At 41.1% G+C, this 21,070-nt stretch overlaps 2 protein-coding genes across 2 annotated transcripts; one reads left to right on the forward strand and one right to left on the reverse strand.

Moving 5' to 3' along the window:
- The first annotated feature begins 1,800 nt into the window (after positions 1–1,800).
- On the forward strand, positions 1,801–3,216 carry msx1a (muscle segment homeobox 1a). The gene is made up of 2 exons (XM_030091846.1): positions 1,801–2,221; positions 2,411–3,216. The coding sequence occupies exons 1-2, from the start codon at positions 1,801–1,803 to the stop codon at positions 2,827–2,829; spliced, it is 840 nt and encodes a 279-aa protein (XP_029947706.1). The 3' UTR covers positions 2,830–3,216.
- Positions 3,217–17,444: 14,228 nt separating this feature from the next.
- cytl1 (cytokine like 1) lies at positions 17,445–19,643 on the reverse strand. Its single transcript, XM_030092831.1, has 4 exons — positions 19,423–19,643; positions 19,303–19,347; positions 18,378–18,524; positions 17,445–18,291 (listed from the first exon to the last, which is right to left on the reverse strand). Exons 1-4 carry the CDS (start codon positions 19,567–19,569, stop codon positions 18,187–18,189), a joined length of 444 nt encoding a protein of 147 aa, XP_029948691.1. The 5' UTR covers positions 19,570–19,643; the 3' UTR covers positions 17,445–18,186.
- Positions 19,644–21,070: the final 1,427 nt, after the last annotated feature.

Raw genomic sequence — 21,070 nt, forward strand, 5'->3', positions numbered from 1 at the left:
AAATATTAATAATGTATTAAGTACAGTTCTTGCAGGAGTCCATAAATTAAATATAGGGATGAAGTAGTTTTGTCCTCTCACCCTTGTGATAAAAAAAATACAAACACACACACATTATATATATGTGTGTGTATGGTTATTACATAAACACGCAGACAAAAACTAAAACTACTTTACCCTGTGCAAGAAAAATAATCAAACTATTTTTGGTCCAGCAATGACATATTGAAGGAACTTTATTCATGTTTTTAGGCGGAGTCCCAAACCACTCTCTGGTGATTTTCACTTATGATCCACACATCAGCACATCCCGCACAGATCAGTGTATCTCTCGGGAAACACTGGCGCAGAGGAATCCTATTCAGCTGAGAGGAACCGGTGGGCGCTGACCTTTTTCCTCTGAGGAGCCTACTATTACACGACCGCGGCGCTCATTTGAATAGATGGAAATAGCGTGCGATCGGCTGAGAAAAAAGCTAATTTTTCAGGCTGAATGGCTCAGTGTCCCTGGGCTAGGGCGGACAGAGGAGGAGGCGGTGCTGCTCTCTCGGTGCGGGTTCAACTCCTTCAATAGTCTCCCTAAAGTGGCGCGCTTTGATCGGGCCGCTGCTGGCGCCTAAAAACAACATAACTTGTCTGCCCATTAGAGACACTGACAAATCGTGACAGATTGTTTATGCCTGGCAATTAGCGACGCAGACTGTATCCTGAGAACGGACTGCACCGCAGAGAAAAGGTGGGCCTGATCTATTTCCACTCCCGAGATTTGTGAAGTCAATTTAAATGGACTGAAAAGGGGGGGAAAGCACTTTATGAAATTAAGGAAAAAATAAAGCGTGTACCTATCCAGTGAGGGATATTCGATGTACCTTTTCCGTACTCCAAATGTACAGAATCGTTGACATAATTCCTAGAGGCGACAACAGTAAAACAATCCAGTTTACAGGCGGTGCAGATAATGAGAGGGAACCATCGGCGGACAGGTAAATCACCACGACACTTCTGGGTTGAACCTCTCCATTGGCTCCACGCCGCCTCCTCCCCTCGCACATAATTTTTGACTTTAATGGTTGTAGTCAAAGAAAGGAGGGGGGGTGAGAGAGAGAGAGAAAAAAATCCGAGTGATCCCTCCCCCAAGCCCCATAATTACCCCCAAATGACTGCGAGGGTCTGAGTGTTTCAATCTGATTAGAGTCCCGCAGCCATCAATAAACAGCGCGCGGCGAGGGGCGCGTCGTTAAAAGTGTTGTGCGGCTCCTCAAACTCACTCTGGCCGCATGGGCCGGTGGACAAAAGTCAAATGTGGATGTGGATCCTGTCAAAATGTTTAAAACCGGGGGGAAAGAAAGTTCAAAGAAAAATCCTAACAAACAAAGAAATTAATAACAGCGGAGACTTGCATCTGACTGTAAAACTGTTTTATCAAACTTTGAGATAATATTTGGAGGAGTTATTCTTGATGAAAATGCGATCCATTGCAGTTGTGTGTGTTTATGTTTATCTAAAGATGGTTGTTATAAAATGTAATTATTGTTGCCCCCCCCCCCCCCCCCTCCTCGCGCTGCCACCATACCCCCATCCTCCTCACACACAGCCCGGCCCATCTGCGCCCTGATTGGCCGCCTCCCTCTGCGAGTCCGCCTTATCACAGCCCTGCTCTCCCAATTTTGGCCACATAAACATGAGGATACCGTCACCTTAAGGCGCATCGCAGCAAACTCGCCGAGCAGCCATTCCCACAACACCCCAGGAGAGTTTTACGTCCCCCCAGTCCCCGTCAGCCGAGCCGGCCCGACCTGTATGGCCCCATCGACCACCATGTCAGCCGGGACTGCTTTGAAGACCGAAGATCTCTCTCCGCGCTCGGTGCTCGTCAACAGAGGCGACATGCAGACCAGCCTGGGCCCCGGGGAGGACACCGGGAAGCCCAAAGTGGCGATCCTGCCGTTCAGCGTGGAGGCTCTGATGGCTGACAGGAAGCCCAGCAGAGAGGTGCCATCCCCGGACGCGGCCGGGTCGTCGCAAGCCGTGGGGAAAGGAGCGCGCGTGGGCTCTTACGGTAGTCTGGATACTGCAGTTCCCGGGCTACAGATGAGTTCTTCCTTTTCGGTGGGAGACATCATGAACATGCCGGAGGACGTGCTGATTAAACCCGAGAGCCCCGGCTGTAAAGAGAGGACTTCGTGGATACAGAGTCCTCGTTTTTCTCCCACACCTCCGAGTAAGTTTGACATTTGTTATCAAAGTCATAGATCAAATGAACAGCATATACACCAATTACAATATTTTAAAGTTGGTGAAATGTATACGATTTCAGTTATAAAGATTTTCCCCCTGTCGTTGTGTTTTTACGCATCTGCTGCATTTTTCAAATCAGTCTTTTTAATGAAAGCATTTTGCCTCCTCGCAGGAAGACTGAGTCCCCCCGCGTGCCCACTGCGCAAACACAAGACGAACAGAAAGCCCCGGACCCCCTTCACCACGTCCCAGCTGCTGGCCCTGGAGAGAAAGTTCCGCCAGAAGCAGTACCTTTCCATCGCCGAGCGCGCAGAGTTCTCCAGTTCCCTCAACTTGACGGAGACCCAGGTTAAAATCTGGTTTCAGAACAGGAGAGCCAAAGCCAAGCGCCTGCAAGAGGCAGAACTGGAAAAACTGAAAATGGCAGCGAAGCCCATGCTGCCGCCAGCCTTCGGGATTTCCTTTCCTCTCGGCGCTCACGTCCCCGCGTCCTACGCCGGTTCGCATCCGTTCCAGAGGCACTCGCTGCCGGTTTCTCCCGTCGGACTGTACGCCGCTCATGTCGGATACAGTATGTACCACCTTGCTTGATGCAGGGCCGGAGGACGAGGGGCATCGCGCAGTGGGAAACAAGGGGGTAAGACTACTTTATGAGCGGGGGCTCCAGAGAGAAAGCAGGGCCCTGGGTCTGGCGAGGCGACACTGTACAAGTTAAGAATCATCCTGGTGGTGAGGTCAGTGTCAGAGCTGGACAGGGGGGTCAAAACCTCCAAACAGGCCCGCTTCAGAGGACCTTTGAAGTTAATCCACTTCTCTTGACCTCTCCAGTAAGTTCACACACCGCAGAAACAATCCAGCTCAGAATCACATCATCTGGAGACTTAAATCAGTTTTTAAATAGAAAAAAAAAAACATGAAAATTTAAGATTTCATTTTGGGAAAAAATAAATAAGTTGAGTGTGACACTAAATGACTTTAAGGTGGATATTTTCGCGGTGCAGACTCGGAAGACAGACTTTAGTGCCAGTAGCCTCATGAATGGACTTTAAAGTATATGGACAGTGAAGCTGAGCGCCCCAGAGTGTCCAAGACATCCCACTTCTCCAAGGCTGCTCACAGCCAGTTAAAGGGTCAACTCTGGCCTATCAGCATTAGTTTGCTCCCACAAAACCCAGATCATTCCTTTCTGCATTCATATCAGTGCGTAACTAATGGGTTACCGAATCCAGTGTCAACGAGTGCTCTTTGTGAGTTTGCAGAACCACAACTTTTCTTTTTTTTTTTCCTTCTTCTTTTTCTTCTTTTTTCTTTAAAAAAATAATAACAGCACTGTCTGTTGTCGGATTGATTCCCTTCGGAAGGGATGTGTGTACTGTAAAATAATGTATATTTGAAGAATATCCTCATTTATATTATGAATATATTTGTGACATAACTTAACAATAAATTGTTTATTCTTTTTCATGAAAAAAAAATTGTCCGTTTTGACTGACTGTTGCGCCAAAGTTGAACATTCTCAGATGCTTTAGAATAATGAGGCTTAAAAATAGACTGAGACCAGCTTTAGACATTAGGTAATTCTCTGGTTTTTCTTTAGAGGTGATGTCAAACCGTGTTGACGTTTAAAATGTTCCTGGACATCTTTGGATAAATGACTTGCAATTGATTTAAAAAAAAAAAAAAAAAAAAAAAACCTAAGGCAAGTAATGAACGTGCTTATTAGGAACGTGTTAAAATCTACAGACAAGTCTGATGACAGCATGATTTAAATACTCTGTTTTTTAAGGTCACTGAGCAGACTAAAAACCATAGTTTCAGTGCGTCATGTTTTTTTGTTTTTTTTTTTTTCTTTTTAATTGAAGCTGTCGCATTTTTGGCCACAGATCCCAGCCTTGAATTTAAACTTGTCACATGTTATTTGTTGGAACGTATTCCTACAGCTGTCGCTTATTGCTTTTGAGACAACTAACCTAGACTTTGTTGGCGCCAGGAGAGTTTAGGGGTGGAGATAGGGGAGGGGAGGGGGGGACAACCAGTTGTGCTGACTTCAAAACGCACCGATAAATATTGGAGATTGTCACTCTGGGCTAAATTGCTCGTAAACAATCCGGCAGAGTGTCATTATGTGTGTTAAAGGTGTAAAATGAGCCAGGTGACACCCCATTACGGAGGAGGCAGGGTGTTAGGGGCCCATGTGCCAATCCACATATAAACATGTTGCATTGTTGTGGCGCATGAAGCAGGAGTCGTTTGGTGCCATCAGGAAGACTCAAATGACAAAACAGGGATCAGATAGGAGGGGGAAATTACAGGCCACTCCACAGCAGTTTTAAAGGCTTTCTCCTGACTTCCCTGCCATTCAGGCAGGGGTTAAACTCGAGTAAAATAATTGCTGTAATGAGCAAAGGCAATCTGCCGCAGACAGAGGCCGGCTCCAGCGAGGCTGTAGCTCCAGGCAAGGCGGAACTTTTATCATTCCTAAAATGTCAACGGGGGACTGGGACGGGCAACACTTCTCCTCAGAGCGCACACATTTCCTCCTCGGCTCTGAAAAAGCTGCTGTCCTCCATCGCACACTTTATCTACCCAGGTACTCTCAGAGACACGTGCGTTTTGGCTAAACTCTCCTCCAAAGTTTTGTAATAATACATGTTTGGGATATTTTCCCGAGGACTTAAGTTGAATTCATACTGTTTTGTTTAGGCTATTTGATGTCTCTTCCTCGGATAATCCCTGCTCAGATTTATCCATGAGGCCCGAATTAATACATAATCCCTGACAATAAGTTTAAATCACACGGATGATCGCTCTATCTGAAAAGAGGAGAAACTTGACACAAAGGAGCCAAAGGGGATCAGTCCACTCTTTTAAACTCTTTCACTCCTTTGTCCCTCAGCTCTCAGACTTGCCAAGAGCCAAACAGAAAACAAAAGTCACTTGTTTATATCATCCAAAAGATCACAGGAGGCAGTTTGACTCGGCAGTAAAACCCCTTGATCCCCAAGAAAAGAAAAAAGGGTTATTAGGAGCCGCCTCGGATAAGTGATGGTTAAAGAAAAGGACTTAAAGCTTTTAGACTTCCCAGGTACGTCTCAAAGAACTGGCATCAAATCTCAACATTTTTGGGATACAGATCAATCTGATGATGTGTTTAGTGGTAGGAATTTAAAAACATATCCACTTGTTCACTTCACATGACCTCAAATTAAACTTTTTCCCCTTCTTTTGACCACTTTTCACGTTACAGTGCATTTTTTTCTTATTTTCTTTTTATTCTGCGGATCATCTGAGTTATTTGGGCAAAAACTATTTAAACAAACTAAACTCAGTTTGTATAAAGCTTGTTTGGCTGTTAATACAGAAGGAAAATTTTGGTTATTTTTCACATTTACAACCAACTCATTTATTATATGAACCACGAAGTTTATCCATTTTTTAAAATCAATTAAAAACATTTTTTTACATGTGTTTCCCGATTAAATATCACTTTTACTAATTATAACTTGAATACAAAAACTACAAGCATTTCCCTAAATATTGCCCAGTTATTATAAAAGTTACTTTTCCTATTTTAAAGTTCATGAAAATCTGCAAAAGCACGACTTTCCTTTCAACCCCACACCACCACCTTCTGTTCAGAATAGGAGTGACATTTTACAGACCTCACAAAAACAATCCAACAATGTAAAATACTATAAACTGTTGATTCTGGTCTAAGTTGTAAAGTCTGCCTGGTTTGGGCTCAATAAATACACTTTTTATGGTGATAAAAAACAGTACATGATCAATAAGATAAGACACTGAATCTTTTTTTTTTGATAATGAACTGATGAAAATGTTGAAAGGCGTGGAAGAGGTTAAATTGTTGAAATATCATTAAAATTACACCAACATTCCGAATAGTTTAAGAGATCCCAAACGTAATAAAAAAAATAATTTTACATTCAAAATGAAGCTAATATTCTTTTTTACCTATTTGCCATTCAGTTTTTTTTTTCTTTCCTGAAGCTGCAGGCCTGCATGAAGCACCGAAAATCCAGATTCAAACAGACCGCCGATTAATAATGCAGCATGCATGGTATAAATCAGGCCTCAGAGATAGACATCAACACCAATTTCTTGCGGCTGTCGATACTGAAAAGGGCAATAAAGAGCTGCGCGCTGCGCAGAACCAGATGTTCTCATGTGGACTTCACAGGAATATTCCAGGCTGTTCTGGGACACTCACACAGCCAGAGTCCAGAAGAAAGGAGAAGATGGAAATACGTGATTTAATCAGCGAGGAGGAGGCTAAAGATGATGGATTTCAGAAGAAATATATAAAATAGTGTAGAAAACAGTGGATCGCTCACTGTCCCACCAAGAGTTAAAACCGTGAAATTACCTTAAAGTGCTAAAACAAAGAGGCCATGTCTCTCTATCATATACAAAAATTAATTTACTTTCTTCAAGAGGATTTCTCCAGTTTTCATTGGCAACATTAAATATTATTATTGGGTTGGAAATGTCACCTTGGTTACACTCATCTCGTCAACAGCTGGTTCTTCGGTGTCCGCCCCAAACTGAATCCCGCAGCTTAAAACAAGATTTGATTTATTTCTTTTATCACATAGTGCAACATTAATTCATTAATACACCTGTAATAGCTTGAAAGTGGAAAAAAGAATGCATTTATTAATTATATTTCCTATTGAAATTCGTGTTTGAGTTTTATTTCCTTCTTCTGGCGCAATGGAAGGATGATATAATGATTATTGTGCATGTGAAGGGACGACGTTGACTCAGCTTCATTTGTATTCAAATGAAGCTGAGTCAAAGCCTATCTGGACGCAAACCGAATAGTTATGAACTTATTAAATTAGGTGACAGATGTGCCCGGTTGACTTTTACAAAGTCCACTAGGGGGCAGCAGTGTCGTCTGCGTGCGTAACGGGTGCGAATAACCCCACTTTAGAATATTAAATATTAATTTAAATGTATTTGTTTCCCAGTGTGAGGAGTCCTCCAGTGACCCTCCTGGGTATCAGAGTCATTTCAGGGAACGACAGAGCACTGAGGAGGACTTTCGTATGTAGAACTTTAAAACACAGGCCTGCATCCGCAGATTTACTGAGCAGGGTAATTATTGCAACCAGCGCGCAGAGAGTGTGCCAGTGCCAGTCATCTAATGGAAACCGAGAAGAGGAGGGGAAACATTTTCTTATGTGCACTAATGAGGCAACATTTCTTTTAAGATGCAATAAAAGCGCTTAAATGTGATGGAAAATTGCCTGAGAGGCTCGTAAACATGACGGCATCGCAAAATGCAATCGGTGGGACTTTAATGTGCAGGGAGGTTTGCGATGTGTCCTTTACAAGGGAATTCATTTCAACAAAGCAGAGAATGATTACTGTCACCCCTGGGCAAAGTTGCGCGTTTTACTGCGCGGCGTTGAGCGTTTTTTGGTGCAGTGTCACAGGACATAAACTAGTTCAATTACCTGGCCGCCTGCCGTTTAAGCGCCCCGTGCTCACTTTTGGCCTTAAAAGAGAGTGGATTCTGCGGGCCCTGTAATGATGATTAATAAGCACAGCAATTAGGCTTTATAAGCGCACTGAGCGCCACATGCTGCTGGCTGGCGCTGGGTGTCTGCGCAAAGCTGAGTTAATAAGCTGGGAGGCCTTCAGAGCTGAAGGAGCGCTGAAACGCCGAAACAGGGATTATTGCAACATGGATCACAACTAATCTGCAGGCGATTCGAAAAACCATTAGGTAGAGTGGTATGATTTTTACGACTCTATTTTATTATTATTATTATCATTAGTCATAATGGCAGTGGTAGTAGTATTTTTCAATTAGTTACTCTTTTTTAGGGTAAGTGAAAATATTGGGTTTCATTAAAATAACGAGAATGTCAGGGGACGTCTGTGTCAGAAGTCTCCAGCAACCTTCTACTGATGGACCAAAATATACTATGGTTGAAAAAATTCTTTGTACATGTGCCTAAAAAAATACATTTCCTTGTTTCCATTTGTTTCCACTAGTTCTCACATTTTATCTGACAATGTAAATTAATAAAACATAAATAAATAAAAGAGAAAAAAATAAACTCTGACTTTGTGAAATATTCCAACACTGTAATATTATGTATTAATCATTTGAATGATAAAACTAAAACAAAAAAGCTAAAACAGTAAAGAATCAAAAGAAAAAAAGTGTATTTTTCAGTTCATGCTGAATAGATCCAAGATATTTTCATTGCATTACAGTTTAGATGCCCCTTTAACTTGTCCAATCACAACACACTATTTCCACCCCTGCAGTTCACATGAGAGGTTTAGTAAATAATAAAATATAATGACAGGTAAACAAATAGCACATCAAAATATATCAGATGTGCAGCAGAGGTGAAACTATGTCACATTATGACAGTGTGTCAAGTCAGGATACGCCTGCACAGATACACTGCAGCATGAGAAGAAGACTGGCTCTTCAAATCTACTCCACTAAGAACCCAAATACACTTTTAAAAAAAAGTTATTAATGTGTATGATTTTGCTCAGCTTTACCTTTTCCAATATAATTTGTTACATATATATATATATATATATATATATATATATATATATATATATATATATATATATATATATATATATATATATATATATATATATATATATATATACACACACACATTATTAATTCCCCTAAAAGTCATGACTGTCAGATTTCAAACTTTTCAGAAGTTTAAAATCTTTTATGCATTTAAATGCTGCTCTGCCTCTCACAGAGCTATTTGGCTGTCAATATGATATAAATGATATGAACCAAAGCCACCAGGCCTCTGAGTGTGTAGGAATAAAATGTCTGTGGTCAATTTATGATGCAGAGTTTAGCAGCAGTCAAATCTTCTCAGGGATGTCCCACATTATTGTGCAAATACAGAACTCCCAGGAGACAATGGTTGCTAACAGATACTGTAAATAAACTATAAGCAAAGGGAGCTACACACATCTTAATCACCTCCTGTCAATCACACTGTTATAAAATCTCCTATTGCAGTAATGCCAAAAATGTTTCCTGCACCTGTGGTTTTGCCCCGAGCGCTGACACCTGAGAGAACGCAGCAATGTCATACTCTCTGCAGATGCACAAAGCTTGAAGCCCCAGCAGTGAATGGATGGTCCTACCTCAGCTGCACAGCCACTCAGAGTCTGGTACATGAGTCTTCATGAGAGGTGGTACAGAACATCTTCATCTTTCCTGGATGCTGCCCGAGATCTGTGAACCAGGAAGGCATAACATTATTATGTAAAAGCCTGCAGACCTAAAGTAGTAAACAGGAAAAACAACAAACCATTAATATGCAAATCCAGTATGAAAGACAAACAATGGAGCTCTTTGCTTGCTGAACAGTATGTTCTTGAAGACAGCCACACCAAAAGTCATTTGCCTTTTATTAGAAATCAAATTATAGCCTAAGAGGTGTGGTACATGGGAGGGAGGACAATCGTATCATGTGTTTTGAAAGCAATCAATAAATCAATCAGATAAAAGCAGCTTGACAGTTTTGTGGTTCCTGTCTTTAAATCTGTCCTTATTGAATCGCTCTCTTTATGAATCAACAAGCAGAGATGTTAAAAATGTTGCTGTCGTGTGCACATGGAAACCTGATCACGACTGTCATCAGCCTGTGTGTCAGATTATAAAAACCACTGACGGACGACTGTTTATGTGTGAAACAGGGTGTGACGAAAAGTTTTACAAAGCCCTTTGATCTGTGTCCCCACGCCGATTTCAAACCAGCTGCACTTTGCTCCACCTTCATTTCACCATGAAGTTCGCTGTGATCAAGCATTCTTTCATAAAGGAGACAATGAAGAAGTCACCGCATCATAGCTGGAGAAAACAAAGGCCTGTTTGTCATGTTAAGCACAACAACATATAAAACACATTAAAGGCAACAATAAAAATCCCTCAAGATAATATAATGATAGCTTTGAACGTAATTATGAATATTAATATTGCTAACTGTTGAGTGTGAGTCCACTTTTTTAAATACAACAGGCTTTATATCGCAGGTAACCACAGGCAAACAGCAGAACTGTGGTTTCCAGCACTTTTGTCTTGTCTTAAATTAAAAATGATGAAGCCTTCAGCCTGAGTTCAATACATTTATTTAAAAGGTTCTGTGTGAATTTGCAGATGTGACTTCATCTAAGCCAACACCCTTGGAGACACCCAAAAGTGTTTACTAAAAATAACTGCTGTTTCTGATTGATTTGCATGCGATTGCAATGTTTGAGTATAGTGAAGTTAATTCAGCAAAGAAACTTGTACTGAAATATAAATGACAAAGTTTTGAAATCAAATCAGCAATCAGCAAATGCATACAGTGATAAACTAAAACGTCTAAATGTCTTTTCCATCATGTACTTGTAGCACTTGACGCTGAAACAAAGGAAAACAGTGTGAGCCTTCATTTAAGGGTTGAGCTTACTTGAGATCAGACTGAGTTGTCTGGGCAGTCTAAACTGCAACAAGTTTGATAATTATTTTCTAAATGATCTCCCAGCACCGAAATCAATCAGCCTATCTTCATGGAGTGAGGCAATTTCGACACCAGGGGGCAGCAAAGACCACGACGCAGGTAAACCGGTCCTCTGTGAAAACGTTTGATCAGAAAAAAATTACTGACAACTTTTGATTATTTATTGAACAATGTCATGAAAATAAATACAATGGAATACAAAATGTATTTGTAGATATTTTCATTTTGTATTTATAATTCCCACCAATCCACAATTGTTTGTATTTTATTTTTATCACACTTTGCCACCCTTTTGCATCATTATTCGATACAAACACCGATATTGAGGTGTTGGAATGCAGTAAATTATTGATTATCCCACAATGGAATGCTGCATTTTTGAGGGGCTAAACGAGCTCAAACCTGCATGAAAATAGGCACACACATCAGAAGTAGAGAAAATTTTGAAATGTTACGGTCATGTGCCTGGTGAAATGGCACCACAGCATGCCCGATATATATTTATATTGCTTTAATGCATTTATAACATCTACTACGGGCAGCTTCGTTTCACCATCATCCAATAAATGTGATAGGATGCAGAAGGTCGGGCCACACAATAACTTAAAAAGAAAGCTGTCAAAATCTTGGTCAAACGTAAGACACCGAGGCCATGGCAGCCCTGTCATGTTCCATCATCCGCCACCAAACAGGAAGTAGTGTCTAGCATTCATGTGCACGCGCCAATCCTCCTCAAACTTCACACAATTTGATCAGAAGGTTGGCCTAATTGTTTTTCAGCATTGTGCAATATCAGTGTGGACGATGCCACACTTGACCGCTATAATAATGTGATGAATAAAAACATTGCTGCAGAAATTCAAAACATGAGGACAGGGTTAAAACGATTAAAGGGCGGAATAGACTGCATACTCCCTCAGCAGAACATTTCTCAATGTATAAGGAGCATTATGCTAGCAAATGTCAATGCCGAATTCAACAAGAAGTGTCAAACTTCCCAGTCCAGTGTCCGGAGTGAGAGCGTTGCTGTGCTTCAGGAGCCGACAGACACGAAGAGGACAGACAGATGAGATTTGGAAGATGGATTGGAAACAGTTTCTGGAAAAACAAACCAAGTGTGCTCTCACAGTTGTTTGAAAAAAATGAATGTTTGTTCTAAAATGACGTTACGGTGTTGTCTGTCATACTAATGAATTGTTAGTGACACATAATGACCAACCCATTTAGTAATTGTTTCCTTCATCTAACTCTGTACGTACAAATGCGACAGCAAAAGACATGAGTCACAAAGACTGTCAGGCTGTGAAGGTCTGTCCAACGTCACCAGAAGAGGTGGAACTGGTATATAAAAGTGTATCAATGGATAATGGTGTCTGATTAACCATGGAGTACAGGGTACAGTGGTGAATGAAGTATTTGCATCTTTTTATGAATTGTAAACCTCTGTAACCAAGATTATCCAACATGTAAAAAAGATAAAAAAAACAGTTTGTGGCATACACTAAGATGGTAAGAAGGTGGTTGAAACAAAATTTGATTCAATTCAAAATAATGAATGAAAAGGAAGACTTTTTCAAGAAGAACCCATGTTTTATCATATTCATTTAGGAAGTGATCAATATCTTGTATAAGCTACAAGTTTGTATTGATTTCAATGTCCGTGTAATTTTATGTACTGATAAAGTCTGTAAGATTGCCCTTTTCTGATTTCTGTCTGTGACATCTTATTCTGATTTGCAACACAGCTTGGCTTCAGCTTTTTTTGTCTTTCAGAAGCAGTGTGAACTTCAACAAGTCTGAATAAACTGCATTAAATTCTTATTGCAAACATTTGAAATAAGAGATGACAGCGTTTGTGAGATGAAAAAACACAGTGTCATTAGCACAGAAACATAGGTAAGCATCTCTGATGTTCTTACTCACGCTACCGACACATTTTTAGTCTTTGGTAGCCTTTTTCATGTTCCTGAAATACCTGTAGTTATGTTTACTTAAGTATTTACAGTCTTACTTCAGAGTTTTCCTGATTTGCCAGACTCCTGAATGTGGACAAATCCCATTGAGCATTTGTGGGGTTGATTCTTGGCGTTAAGACTGGGGAGCCTGGGTTAGATTCCCAAATACAACAGGAAGATGATTCACACTGTGCCAGTTGCAGTGAATTGCTGTGACGCCGCCTGTGAAAAGGGAGCAACGAAACAACAACAATAAAAAAAACCTATCATCATACCAAAGCCAATGATCAGCAGTGGAAATAACTATAAACCACATTTAATTGCATTGTCAATAACAGGCATTCAATTCATCTTCCATTTCCCAAATTCAAGGTTGCAGGTTTGACAATCAATGTCAGCTAACAATGGGCAAGGGCAAAGGGCATCTGGGCCAGTCCATCACAACTCTTTTTCAATGGGTTTCTGCCAGTGATAGGAGTACCTGCGTTAAAATAATGACAGCGTCACTTAAAGTGTTACTATTTTTAGTAACAAGTAATCTAATCCAAAACAAAGGTTCATTTCAAAAGACCAGGGAGGTATTTTGTTATTTACCTGACAGTTTCGGCAGCTGTCAGCTGTCTTCTTCAGAGAGTCACGTGACTCTCTGAAGAAGACAGCTGACAGCTGCCGAAACTGTCAGGTAAATAACAAAATACCTCCCTGGTCTTTTGAAATGAACCTTTGTTTTGGATTATAACTTGGAAGACCAATGAACCTTTTTGGACTAACAAGTAATCTAGCTAATTACTTTTTCCAAAAGTTACAACACTGTGACTGTTACTGACAATAATATGCCCAACACAGCTAACCTGTGTCTCTCTTCTCGTGTGTGTTCTCTCTCTTTCTCCTGTAGTCAAACAGGAGAAAACCAAAAAAAAAAGTTGAACTGACAACCAGCACCAGCAAATGAGGCAAAATGCCTGGTTGTGCAGATGGATGCACAAACAGGACCGAAAAGGTTTGTCAGTTGCTTGCTTTCCCGTCAGATCCAGGACGGCAAAAACAATGGCAGAACACTGTTGGCTGCTCTGGTAAAGGGTGGGAAAGGGAGTGACTGTTTTATTTGCATATGAATGTGTGTTCATAACTGTGTGCATGTCATCATTTGCTGATTTACGCAGATTGTCTGGGAACCGTCCAGTATTAGTTCTCATCATACTACAATCTGTCAGTCCACATAGTTCAACTCATTTCAACAGTTTTGAGGTGTTGTCATGAATATCCAATTCACCAAGTCAGTGTTTTGCTAAAATGGCTGTTGTGACAATTTCTGCAGTCGTTGACACTACTGAATTATTGAATGACAATATCTGGATTTTGATCATAGCATTGTGGTGTAATATTTGGAATGATGAGGTCTGGATTTTGAATGACACTATGGTGTGCAAGTATTCTCATGTTTGTGTCAATAATGAAGCTTCTTCATATATCTCTGTTCTTTTTTTGTCTTTTACTAAAATCCTCTTTCAGATTCATCTTTCAGAACATTGCATATCTTGTTATTGTACCAGGTCATGCAGGAGTGGTTCATAGCTGTTCATTCAGTGAAGTGAAACATGAATGATAACAATTCCTCATAACTCAAAATACACAAAGTTATGTAGCAGATATATTGAAAAATACATTCATTTACCATTCTATGTACTTTTAGAAAGCAATAAGTATTCTAAAATACTTACAATTCTAAAATAAATAAACAACGTCATTTAAAACGATACATTGTTGCCAATGCCACTCAGAAAAGTTCTAAATGACGTCATTTAAAAAGATACATTGTTGCCAATGTCACAGTCAGAAACGTTCTAAATGACGTCATCATCTATTCATATTGAGATCAAATTGAGCTTTTTCATCAAGACCGGTGACGGGACCAACGAGTTGAAATAAATTACTATTTTTTGGTAACGAGTAATCAAACTAATTAACTATTCCAGCATTACAGCATTGTTGCTGTTACCGGTACTTCGTGGGGCAGTCACGCGTATATAGGAACATTGATAAGATATGTTTTTACTCACCAAAGCTGAGGGTTCACTTTAAAAAAAAAAAAAAAGGTAGTTCTTCTTTTGAAAGAAAAAAGTTTCAATGACTTTTATTCGTTTTGTTTTCCAAATGTTAGCTTTACATGTTAGCATGACATCGCCGAACTGTCATGGCTGCCTCAATCTGTCAATCTTGCCAACAGTGGCGGCTGCCAATCAGCTCTCAATTTGGATATGACGTGGTAGTGGGGCTCGAGCTCGAGGACCCATTTGTCAAAAAAAAAAGTCCCATTTGTGAAAAAACAAAAAATAAATTTTAAAAAAAATCGCTTGGTCAGCTGCCCCTAATGACGAGTCACCACTGACCGTTACTGACAATAATATGAGATGTGGTTCTGTTACTATAATTCACTGCTTTCAGCTTGGTTTCTCCTCCTCTGGAGTTTAGCTGAGCCAACAGAGCTTACAGTTGGTCAACAGAAAGAAAGAACCATATTGGTGCAAAGTGTATCACGTAACGTGATATAACAGGCATGGAGCCCTGGTCATTCATCCATCTATACATCTATTGTGTTTTAATATTATTTTACAGTTACAAATAAAATTTGATTGGTGTCTTGTCTCATATTTTCACACAGCAACATTAAAAAAATAGATAATGTAACGTTTCCTCTTTTTAATTTATTCTATTAAGAGTCCATTTATCAACATATATTCAGTTTTATAATAAATAATTGAAAATGCATCTTAAATGCATCTTAAAATTCCATCAAGAGAAGATCCAAATTCTTTGACATATTTAAACACTTTTATTAAAGTCACACAATAGTTGCTTTGCCTAGCAATTACTTACTTTTAAAATAATGTAACTTAGTTACTAACTCAGTTACTAGTTTGAGGAAGTAACTATAACTAATTGCTTTTTAAAAGTAATTTGCCCGACAGTGGTCGTTACTGAGCCATTTTCCTTATATGTATGTATGTCATTGTGCAAAAATAAAAGTCACCAAAACAGTGCCAATTAAATTAGTATAAATTGGCATACAAACTTTGAAGCATACGCAGCATAAATATAAAAGAAGCACACACAGTGGTATCAATCAATTGTAACTCTTGGTTGCCGTTGCAATGGAGGCTGCAGTTGCTCCTTACTGCTCTTGCTGGTGGAGAAATTACTTTTTTCCTGTGATCACAGGAACGTGGAACAAACCAGAGCTTATCGTTGTTGCATCCTTCCAATCAGTCACTTCTCGCCGTAACTCTTCAGCAGCACCGAGTTTTAGGCCTACAGCACCTGCATGGCTTTCTTCACTGGTGGAGTGCTGCTTTGCTTCACCAGGGCCCAAATCAGACCAAACTCTCAAGTATTAGCTCATTAAAGATGGGTGTGCAACTTGAAAGCTTTACATTTAAACTTAATCAATCAAACCTTCTCCAAAGACATCAGCTGTACTGAGATCAGCTCATCTCAAACAATAGATCCAGTCATACTTTTCTTGGGAAGAGATTTCTTGTTTGCAACCTTTTGCACATCAAATCTATATAATACAATAAGCTACACCCAGATTACAAAGAGAGATCTGTGTTGTAGTCTTGAAAATACCAGGTTGGCCTCATGTAAGTGTGGGTTATCACTCAAAGGGACAGAACAAACTAAAACTGTGGTTTAGATGAGAGAACCACCACACCAAATACTTTCCTCTGTTACATCAATGAGTGGGGCATTATTTACATTTATAGCAAGAAGACCAATGTATTTTAATGAATACCAATCATCTGGATTGTTTTAAAGTTGTATGTTATATCTCTTTTGTGTTGTCTTTTTTTCTTAAGTTATCAAGCATATAAGGGAAGTCCCACTCAGATCAGACACATCTGCCCAAGACAGCACAAACAGCACAACACAATGATTACAAAAGGACAAAACACACTTATTAAAATTTAATTAGAGGCTTAGAAATTAAAAGTCAGTATCAAACGATGATCATTTTTTTAGAGAAATCCAACACAGGACTTCACATTTTGCTGAGAGAGGGAGATCTCTGGCGAGATTTGCAGCAGATCAGGAATTTGAGATTTCTGACACTGACGTATCTTTGTTAACCCCCTATTTCTATTGCACTCTGACGTGCACCAAACCTCAACATGCACCACATTTCAATGTGCACGGGTGTGCGAGGACATGTCCAACACTACTTGCAACGCTTTATCTGTTTTATATTTCTGACTTCTATTGTGTGGCATTCATCTTGTCCAAGACTTTAATTATTTTGGGAAACTGGTTTCCTTGCTGTGCATTTTAATAAAGAACTGTTTGACATGGTTTTGTATAAAAGTCACGTTTCCTCATTTGAGACTGAACACAATATACGCATGTTCAGTGTGGTTTGTAGAGGATTTCTTCCAATAGCTCTTCTGCCAACAGCGATAAAAAAGTGATAGTCTTCCCCGATGTCTTAATGTGATCGGAGAAAGTCATGTCAGCCCTAACTAGTCATAACTGATTACATTTCAAGATGCAGCCACTACATCATTATGATTTATAGAAAACTTTCTCAAGTGGATTTAGCACAAAAACACAAAATGTTTCTAAAAACATAATTTAGCTGTAATGAATTGAATGTTGAAGTGGGAATAAAACTGCTCGTGATGAAATATGAATGTCAGAAAAGGGAAAGTCTGCCTATCCACACATTGGACATGAGCCACAACCTTTTTTTTTTTTTTTTTAAATAGGATTAACCGAAAACAGGGGCGAAATCTGATACACGAATACAGGATTTATTACATGTAGAACATACTGAATAATTATTTGCATAGAAATAACATTCCTAAAACAGTGGTGGCTTCATAACGTCATATTCAGTCTGTGTAAGGTCTTAAAGCAGCAGCAGTTATGACTCCCTTCTATAAAACTTTGTGTACATAAGAAAGCCCAGGAAGAGGAACACTGTATATCTCAGTGCGAGAAGGCAGTACATCAGTCATTAATTTCTTACGTAACATTCATCACCGTGTTCAACTCCTCAGATGTTTACAACATGCTGCACAGTGCTTCTTTAAGATGTGCTGCTCCGACTACAGGTTAAGACAACACAGCACTTTTCTCCTAATGGCACAGGAAGCTTTGATCAGGCCTGGCAAGTAAGCAGGGCTCACAAGCATCTCTTATTGGTTTATTATTTCAAGGTTTTTCATCGGCATGGTTGGCATTCAGCAAATTTCCTGTGGAAAGTTCAGCCCTCCCTCCCGGAATGTAAACCACACATGTTCACTAACATGAGTCTGCAGCACGGCATGAAGCGGTACTGTGTGTCCATGCTGCATCTGATACACTGCAGGATGATGTGTTTGCTGTACGTGCTCAGCCAGTCTGCATACTGTGGGGGTTTATGGATATTACAGCCCAGTGCATATCAGTGAGGTTATTGTCTCTCATCTCTCGTCCTCCTGCAGCAGCTGAAGTCTGTCCTCTGCGTAGTAAGGCCGGGTGTGTCCGGTGTCGATCGCCTCGCAGTCATCGGTGAAGAAGACCAAGTCCTGGAAGCAGAACAAAAACGCATGAGGTGAAGCTGCAGTCAGCATAAAGTGTTCGATGAGATGGAACAGTGTGCAGAGGATCTCACCCGATAACAGATCCTGGTGATGATGGTGTACAGATTCTGGATTTTGCGCTTCAGCAGCACCATCCTGGGTCGCTCTCGGCAGTACTGGTCCGGATGGTTCAGCACCACGTAGAGAAAGTCCCGCAATTTGGGAGTGACACATGAGTTCTACAAACAGAGGAAGAAATCTTTTTTAAAATAATCTTTAAAGTCATCTGAGTGAAGTATTTAAGCTTATTGTGAGATTTACTTTTACATGGCACATCACCAACTGGAATCAGCTTTAGGTGAGCTCGGAGGATAACTCTTCGGGTTCCACTTGTGTCTATTCCGATCTGTTTTTTGTTTACATTTTACAAATTGTCAAGGACAACTACACCACTTATTTCAAACAAAATGCTTTGGACTAATGAACTAATAACGCTGACATTACTTCGGCAGCATGTCATGAGAGAGCAAGAGCAGGTGGTTCTGTACCCACACATCAATTGGTGCTGATCTATATTCCTATTATAAGAATATTATACTGTACCATGTAATAAATCAAAGCATCAATAGCATATTTAAACAGTGGTGAAAAAAGTAATTATTCCTAAATGTATTGAAACCTAAGTGCTTATAGGTCCTTATGTTGTTGATTTTATGTAACATAACCTAACATATAAAAGTGAATGGTACATTTAATAATAACATTTTTCTGCACCTTTTAATGTCAAGATTGACACGTTAATAAATCAAAAATTTGTAAAATTGTAATAATTGCTGTAGAATTAAACAAATATAGGACTTGATCTAATATGTAATCACTTTTTAAAAGTTCAAAAGTTATTGTCCTTATTGCCCCAAGACTAGTATGACACTTCCACCCTCAGAGATAAAGCAGCTCAATAAGACCACAAGCACAAAACACACAATCCCCTCAATCACTGAGGGCATTTCTACTCACGTGCACGTCGAGGAAGATCGTGGGAAGAACCAGAGCGCACGCTTTCTGCAACCCAACAAACAGTCACGGTGAGATCAGACCTGCGGTGGTTTCAGCGCGCCGGAGTCATGTCTGCGTTACCGTGCGGTGGTAGGTGTGTATCCTCTCCAGCAGAGTCATGATCTCCTTGCTGAGGCCGAGCGCCCTGGAGTAGCAGGTCGGAGGCGCGCACTCCGACAGGCGCGCGAGGCTGAGGACGCACAGCAGCGCGGCGAGCCCGAGCCTCATGGTGGTGGTCTGGTCCCGCACGGTCCTCCTCACAGCCGCTCGGACGGTCCTCCAAGTAGCATCAGAGGAGGACCGGCCGCATATTTAAGGATGGGGGGGGGGGGGGGGGGGGGGGGGGGAAGACGGAGTAGGAAGAGGGGGAGGAGGAGGCGCGGGGGGGAATATTTGGGGTCTGCTGTGTTTCTGCAGCAAATCAGGGCTGCGCGCACGAGATGTGGTGTTTTGCTCCTTTTTTTTTTTTTTTTTTTAAATCAAATAAACACCTACTGTACATGTTGAAGCATGTGAGGGATTCCGATCGCTGGATTTACACGATCTTAATGGATCTGCTATTTCCGCAAAGATCCATCAATCGCGCTGCGCATTTTATCAATACAAATCAGCATGCAATGGTGCATATCTATCGATCGTGCAGGTTTGTGCTTTAGCAATCTATCGATCCTGTGCATTTTAATTTTGTGTAACCCTAACCTGTAGTAGAAGTTTGTGCACATCTGGATAGTCAATAAAATGCAAGTTGTGCCAACTTCAGGGGAAATCAGGGGTGAAGAATATCTCTTCCTACCATGAATTAGTGAATTAGTCAGCAAAGAAGGCCATAAGCCGATGGGCCAGAGGCCGCTGTGAGTGTTGATATTTCGGACACACCACCGGGTGAGGACGAGGCCGCCAGTCAGCGAAAGAAGAGGGTCCGGGTGTCGAAAAAAGAAATCCCAGACTACCGCTGGACGGAAGAGGCCGAGTTGAAGCTTTCTGAGATGGTGAAGGAGAACCCCCTGCTGTGCGACAAGAAGCAGAAGGACTGGCTCAACGTGGCGGCCAAGAACAGCCGGTGGGGCCGAGTGAGAGAGCAGCTGGAGCCTCCGGCCACCGGCCCCCAGTGCAAGAAGCGTCATGATAACATGAGGACCAGGGTGGGGAAGATTTTGAAGAAGGAGAAGAAGAGTGGGGCTGGCCGGCCACAGAGGAGCGGCCGTGACGACCAGATCACGGAGACCTGGAGCTTCCTCCTGCAGCACGTCGTCCGGGGAGAAACAGTCCCCAGTGAGCAGTCTGCTGTCTCAGAGGATGATGAAGTGAGGTCCACAGGTTCCCACAGCCCAACATCTACAACCACCGGACAGGGCAAGAAGAAGCGTTCCACGACATCAGCCGAGGTGCCCCTGAGCAACCAGAGTGATGCAGTGAAGATGGTGAGAATCCCAATGTCTACATGCAGATTGCATTTCAGTTTTAACCATTGCTCTTTTACACGACCTGTGCAATACTAAATTGTTCCAATGTTTGTATGTTTCAGATCCTCGCCAAAGCAGATTCCTTGGGGGCCAGCCACTCCTACACCGGCCATCAGAAGATCGTGCATGATTTTGCATGCCTGCTGGAAGGACACATGCAGGGCATCCCGGAGGAGTCCTGGCATGAATTCCAAATAGACTGCCTGAACCTTGTCCTCCGCTACAAGCAGCAGCCACATGTGGCACAAGAAGACAACTGGTTAACA

Source organism: Salarias fasciatus, chromosome 5 (genome assembly GCF_902148845.1).
Source record: "Salarias fasciatus chromosome 5, fSalaFa1.1, whole genome shotgun sequence".
In the NCBI taxonomy this organism is placed as follows: Eukaryota; Metazoa; Chordata; class Actinopteri; order Blenniiformes; family Blenniidae; genus Salarias; species Salarias fasciatus.